This window comes from Bactrocera dorsalis, chromosome 3 (genome assembly GCF_023373825.1).
Source record: "Bactrocera dorsalis isolate Fly_Bdor chromosome 3, ASM2337382v1, whole genome shotgun sequence".
Classification (NCBI taxonomy): domain Eukaryota; kingdom Metazoa; phylum Arthropoda; class Insecta; order Diptera; family Tephritidae; genus Bactrocera; species Bactrocera dorsalis.
The window spans coordinates 62919579-62926579 of NC_064305.1; the positions used below are offsets into that span (position 1 = coordinate 62919579).

Sequence of the window (7001 nt, forward strand, 5' to 3'; positions counted from 1 at the left end):
ATTTGATTTGTGGGCGGCCACGGTCAAATCGTCCTATATTTAGTTTGCTTTAAATACTTACATATGTATACTATATGTATGTAGGTATACCAAAGCTAGAAAAAATTCCCTTCACAAATAAAAAAAAGTTTCTATACAAGAGCTTTAATTTGATGGTACAGTTTCTATGGCAGATATTTGTATGGTCCGAACATTTTTGTTCAGAGATTCTATCATTGCCTGGGACAATAATTCTTACCCAAGTTTGTGAAGATATTTTTCAACTAGAAAAGCTTACTATTATGAACAAAAAATAATAATTTTAAATTCTTAATTTATTCTTCCAAATCTCTCTCAAAATATTCCCCCTTGGACTCAAATAGTCTTCCTTGTTGACAATTTGGCCGGTCGAATGGAACTCGTAGTGCACCACAGCTCGGTACTAAAAGAAAATTGTGTACATAACCTTGATTTTTGACCTGTTTTGAGATGATTTTTCAGTTTCGGCTCACCTTTGCCACGATATTCGGCCGATTGATCATTATAATATGTATGTATATAATGTATGTATATAATAATTCTTTATTATATGGACGTGTTGATCAGTAGTTGATGGCCGTTCTGTACGTGTTTTGTCGTCACCGCGTTCTTGACCCTCTTCGAATAATCTGATCCAATCAAAAACCGAAGATCTTTTCCAACGTTTTGAACATTTCTGCACCAGAAATTTGATTTCGCACACCAAATTTAGCGAAACTTGTTTCTTGAATAATTTAACTCATTGTAAATATCGCCGAAGGCACTTTATGTACTTCAGAAAGGTAAACGTATACTAACCACTAATGATTATTTTGATGTGACATTTGGCATAGATCTTCGGTGGTTCCAACAAATGAGCAGCTTTTTGAAGAGAAAAGGAGGTTAGCAAAATTTCAGATCAATATCTCTAAAACTAAGAGACTAGTTCTCTATATACAGATGGTGAGACGGATGGACAGACAAACAGAGAAGCTAAATAGGCTCAGCTCATCAAGACTTACAATATATGTACATATATAATCTTCATGGCATATTTATATTATATTTTTGTTGAAAATAAATTAACACTAAAGAAATGGTTTATTCCTTAAGTTAATGCTAGGGAGAACACTTTAAGCAAATATAAAAGCACTAATAGCGTCATATAATATTTATAAAAATAATTTGTGGAAACACTGCACTTTATATGATTTTAAAAGTAGCCACTTTAATATCTACATATACATATACTTTTCTTATTGACTTATACTATTTGAACTTGTTTATTACAAATTCTGCGGAATTAAATACTTAGTCATCAACTCGAACTTAACAAATATTGTGAAAACTAATGTTAAGCGCATAAAATATTGGTAATATAGCTCTAATTGGTCAATACGGTTCAACAGTATGCAGCTTAGGAGGCGTTACCTTCCCAGCAATCACCAAATACTTAATTACAAGGTTAACAATCTGAAGTGCATTCATAAGACAATTAGAAAATGCGGCAAAAATTAGTTAAAGATAATATGAAAGAAACTGCTTGGCATTTAAATTTGGTATAAAAGCACAAGTCACCAGCGCAGTAAGCACAGTTCACCTAGATCTATCACAGCTGCTAATTTGAATTGAAACAATGGGCTCCAAGGTGAGTGCGATTGATATATGTATTTATCATACATATATTAGAATGGAAAATTTTCAAACTCTCGTTGTTTGATAGATTTTCACTGCACTAGTATGTTGCTTCGCGCTGGTGGTGGTCAGTGCCTTACCGCATGGGCATCATGGACATGGTCATGGGGGTCACGGTGCTTCCAGTCACGCTTCGGTGCATTTAGTCTCACACGACGATCATCACGATGATCACGGTCACCATGGACACGGACATGGACACGACGATGGACATGACTCGCATGCTGAGTATCACTTCAATTATGGCGTTAAGGATACGAAGACGGGTGATATTAAAGAGCAGAGTGAACACCGTGATGGTGATAAGGTATCCGGACATTATGAACTGATTGAAGCGGACGGCCACAAGAGAACTGTGCACTATACGGCTGACAAGCACAGTGGTTTCCATGCGGTGGTACACCGTGAGCCCACACACCATCATGTAGCTGAACATGGACACACCAGCTACCATGGTGGACACGCCGAGGTTGAATCGCACGATGGTGGGGATGGTGGTCATGGCCACGGTCATGATTATGGACATGGTTATGGACATGGTCATGATCATGGTCACGGTCATTCCAGTGGCTTCTCAATCAAACAAGAACATGGTGTTGCGGTTCATCATCATGGTGGACACGATTTCGGCGGACATGGTGGTCACTAAATAATTTAGATAGACATAACGAATGCTTGTTGTTTATATATAAAAAAAATTGTAATCGAATTTAATTACTTTTTGAAATTTTATGTCAAATTAATAAAGTTAGTTGAAATTTAAAAGGTAGTTGTTGAGAAATTATTTGGATTCGGATATATGTATGTATAAAAAAAAAACAAAGGCATAACGCAAATATTTATCAAATATTCAACAAAAAGTGAACTTTGCTTGCGCTGAAGACTGTTAAGACAATACGAGTATGCAAGTGTTCCCGTAAGATTACTAGAAATATCCAAATATTATAAGACTTAAAACAACACTTTCTTCTTCTTAATTGGCGTAAACACCGCTTACGCGATTATAGCCGAGTCAACAACAGCGCGCCAGCCGTTTCTTCTCTTCGCTACGTGGCGCCAATTGGATATTCCAAGCGAGGCCAGGTCCTTCTCCACTTAGTCCTTCCAACGGAGTGGAGGTCTTCCTCTTCCTCTGCTTCCCGCGGCGGGTACAGCGTCGAATACTTCCAGAGCTGGAGTGTTTTCGTCCATTCGGACAACATGACCTAGCCAGCGTAGCCGCTATATTTTAATTAGCTGAACTATGTCAATGTCGTCGTATATCTCGTACAGTTCATCGTTCCATCGAATGCGATATTCGCCGTGGCCAACGCGCAAAGGACCATAAATCTTTCGCAGAACTTTTCTCTCGAAAACTCGCAACGTCGACTCATCAGATGTTGTCATCGTCCAAGTCTCTGCACCATATAGCAGGACGGGTATGACATCAATATCATCGGCATACGCCAGCAGCTGTACACTCTTATAAAAGATTGTACCTGCTCGATTAAGTTCTGCAGCTCGAACTATTTTCTCCAGCAGCAGATTGAAGAAATCGCACGATAGGGAGTCGCCTTGTCTGAAACCTCGTTTGGTATCGAACGGCTCGGAGAGGTCCTTCCCGATCCTGACGGAGCTTTTGGTCCCGCTCAACGTCAGTTTACACAGCCGTGTTAGTTTTGCGGGGATACCAAATTCAGACTCTCGGTATCTATCCCATCCCACACGTGTTGTGGTCGATCGTAACGTTGCGAGGTAGACAGCCTGTTTTCTCTCCGCTGCGACACGGCGCTCCTCGTCGTACAGAACAGCTGTTCTTTTGCACTTTCCGAAAACGAATGGTTTCGGTTGCAGCTGTACGTAAGGAGTTTGAAATGCCGTCCCACAGTTCCCTTATACCGAGTTGTTGACTAGTGCTCTCAGAGGACAGGAGTGCAAGCCGAGCAGAAAATCGATCGGCTGTCTGTTGTGATTGCAGCTTCTCGGCGTCGAACCTTCCTTGTGTTTGTTGGCGTGCGTTTTTTGCTGCACAGAGGCGGGTGCGAATCTTAGCTGCAACAAGATAGTGATCCGAGTCGATGTTAGGACCTCGGAGCGCACGTACATTTAAAATACTGGAGACGTGTCTTCCGTCTATCACAACATGATCGATCTGGTTGGTGGTTTTTCGCTCCGGAGACAGCCAGGTAGCTTGATGAATCTTCTTATGTTGGAATCTAGTACTACAGATAACCATATTTCGGGCCCCGGCGAAGTCGATCAGCCTCAACCCATTTGGAGATGTTTCCTCGTGGAGGCTGAATTTACCGACCGTAGTGCCAAAGATACCTTTTTTGATCACCCTGGCGTTGAAGTCGCCAAGCACGATTTTGACATCGTGGCGGGGGCAGCTCTCATAAGCGAACCCCAAGTGCTCATAAAAGTCATCTTTGGTCACATCGTCCTTCTCTTCCGTCGGGGCGTGGGCGCAAATCAGCGATATGTTGAAGAACCTCGCTTTGATGCGGATTGTGGCTAGACGTTCATTCACCAGTGTGAATGCTAGTGCTCGGCGACGGAGTTTCACTCCCACTGGGAATCCCATAACGAATTTTCACTCCTTTACATGGCCACTGTAGTAAATGCAACAAGGACCTAATCACCTCAATCCTTGTCCCGTTCATCACAATTTTTGGACGGCGGTGATGTCAGCCTTTATTTTCACGAGGACATCAACCAGCTGGGCAGCAGCACCTTCCCAATTAAGTGACCGGACATTCCAGGTGCATGCCCTCAATTCGTAGTCCTTATTTCGTTTTCCATGGTCGTCATCAAAAGGGGGTCTCTCATCCGAGGCTGGTTGTTACTATTCACTGGGGTTGTTTTTTTACGTGGCGGGTCTCAAACCCAGCGCACAACCCTATGTAGGGGATATTTCGCCTTCTCACTTTAGCTCGCCTTCAAACGGATGTTCTTAGGCTACCCAGAGGATACTTGGTCAAAGACCGGAAGTCGTGAGCTGCTTGAGTCATATGTAAAAGAATCGTTTCTGGCCACTCCCAAGTGAATGGCGATCAGAGAACTTTCCTCACTTGCGTGAACTTCTACACATGACTCCAACCTCCACAACACTTTAGGTTTGGCTTTTCCAGTTCCTCAAACAAAATCTTTATTACTAGTTCCAGAAACACCTGAACATATAGTAAATTCTCAACTGAACCGTATCATTATATTGTGGCTTGTTTAAGAAACCTTCGAACTATCTTTGTAAAGACATTCTAGTGTTTGCCGATTTTTGGATGTATAAAATATTGGAATAATTAATTCTATAGTGGATACGAATAAATCTCTGAATACCTTCGATTGGCTTTCGGTAAGGATTTAAAAATCATAGATTATGGAATAGTATTTTAGGACAATGGCAATATGTGGCATAGAGATTAATTTACCATAAATAGAGTACATAATATGTGCTAACTCTAAACTAAAATTGGTCGAAATAATTTATGAATTCTCAAGCCGTCAGATACCAAGTACTCTTATGAGAACCTCAGCGTCTATAGCTGGATTCAGCATCGTATTTTTTTCCTGTTGCTAAGGATAGGTAATTTCGGTTTGGTACTCATTCCAAATTCCATACATCGAATATTATGAATTTCGACCATTGGGTAAATTCTTTGTCGAGTACGTAGGTTAATATGTGATACTATCTATTGGAAATAAAATTACGCTAAATTTCCCTCGCAATATATTCCACATAAAATCTATAAATCGTACGCGAAATAAGAGAGTCACACACCTCCCCAACGACTTCATTTCTAAGGAAGGCCAAATCATTTAAAACACTTTTTCGCATTAATGGCTTTATTTGCTCCAAAGGCACACATACGAGTATACATACGTACTTCAACACACGCGCACGTTCCTATTAAACCCTCCCATTCCATCCACACGATTTATGCACACATGTGAACACCCACGTAGACAACGTGTAAATCCTCTCAGAAGAGAGTGTGTAAACCGCCTGCCAACCAATTTGGCTGTTTGAGTTCGATTGTTTTTATCGGCTTACATTTAAAAATAAAAGCGCAGAGATTAAGCTGTGATTTAGCTTTCATGATGTTGGTGAGGGTATTGGGTGGTGGAAGCAGAGGCAAACACAAAAAGTATGTTAAAATAAGAAATGAAAACAAAAAGAAAGAAAAAAGTTAAAAATAAAATGTTGTTTCCTGGAAATCGAAGACGTATGCATCTTGTGCCCCGGGACGTGGGCCTAAATGTGCGAAAATGTAAGTCGTAAGTAAACGACAACAAACAAAATACCGTGTAGCTTCCTCTACTCCTCGCTATTTAATTTCATTTCTCTTACACAATACAACAACAACTTTTATTGCGCTATGGTTCCCTTTCAGCTTTTGCTTTTATGGCTGTTGGTATATATCCAGCTGTTTTTTAAGCTCTCGCAATATGTTGAAAGAGATTATAATCGTTTTGTTAATCTAAAAGTTATTTGTAATACCTTACGGGGTTCATAGATATCGATGTAAAAATTGAAAATGGACCGCCCACTTTTAGGTGAAATCCTACTCAGCAAATTCTGTATCAATTAGTACGACAACCACGCCTCAAATATTAGATTAATTATGTATTTGATTAATTCACTTTAATGTATATAAATTAATGACAAATTAAGATATCGAAATAAAGGTTGGCACAAATATGGCAGCTATTTCATCTCACGCCTAAAAATTTAAAAACTCGTCTGTGTGTTCCAAACAAATTAACTCAATTTCTTCCCTTAAGCATACGAGTAATATGCTTAGATCTGAATAATGGTTAAATCAGTAGAACCCCAGTCTATGCACAATGTTTCTAATACCTTGTTTCCTTCTGTGGTTGAGCATTTGCATATCTCAAGCTTCATCTAACAATATTATGTCTATCGGTAGTAATAATTATGCTAGAACTTCGCACAGAACTATGTAGTAAGCTGGATATAATCATTCTTCTTAGTTAGATTGATGTATTTCTGAGACACGATGTTCAGAGCATACTGAAGTTATGGAGGGAACACTTCTCCGGCCTGCTAAATGGAAGTGAAAATGTAACAACCGGAGATGGCGAGCCCGATTCACCAATCGATGACAATGCAATAGATGTTCCATGGCCCGACTATGATTGTCGGATAAAAGCATGCCGGACGATTGGAACCTAAGAGTGGTCTGGATAAGGAAGCAAAGCAAATGGGTCTGGCAGTGAAGAAGGGCAAGACGAAATAACTCCTGTCATCAAATAAACAGTCGTTGCATTCGCTACTTAGCTCGCAATCACTGTTGACATTCATAACTTTG

The 7001-nt window shown here is 40.1% G+C and overlaps 1 protein-coding gene across 1 annotated transcript; it reads left to right on the forward strand.

Moving 5' to 3' along the window:
* The first annotated feature begins 1586 nt into the window (after positions 1 to 1586).
* Positions 1587 to 2351, forward strand: LOC105224648 (histidine-rich glycoprotein). Its single transcript, XM_011202801.2, has 2 exons — positions 1587 to 1645; positions 1721 to 2351. Exons 1-2 carry the CDS (start codon positions 1634 to 1636, stop codon positions 2339 to 2341), a joined length of 633 nt encoding a protein of 210 aa, XP_011201103.2. The 5' UTR covers positions 1587 to 1633; the 3' UTR covers positions 2342 to 2351.
* The last annotated feature ends 4650 nt before the right edge of the window (positions 2352 to 7001 follow it).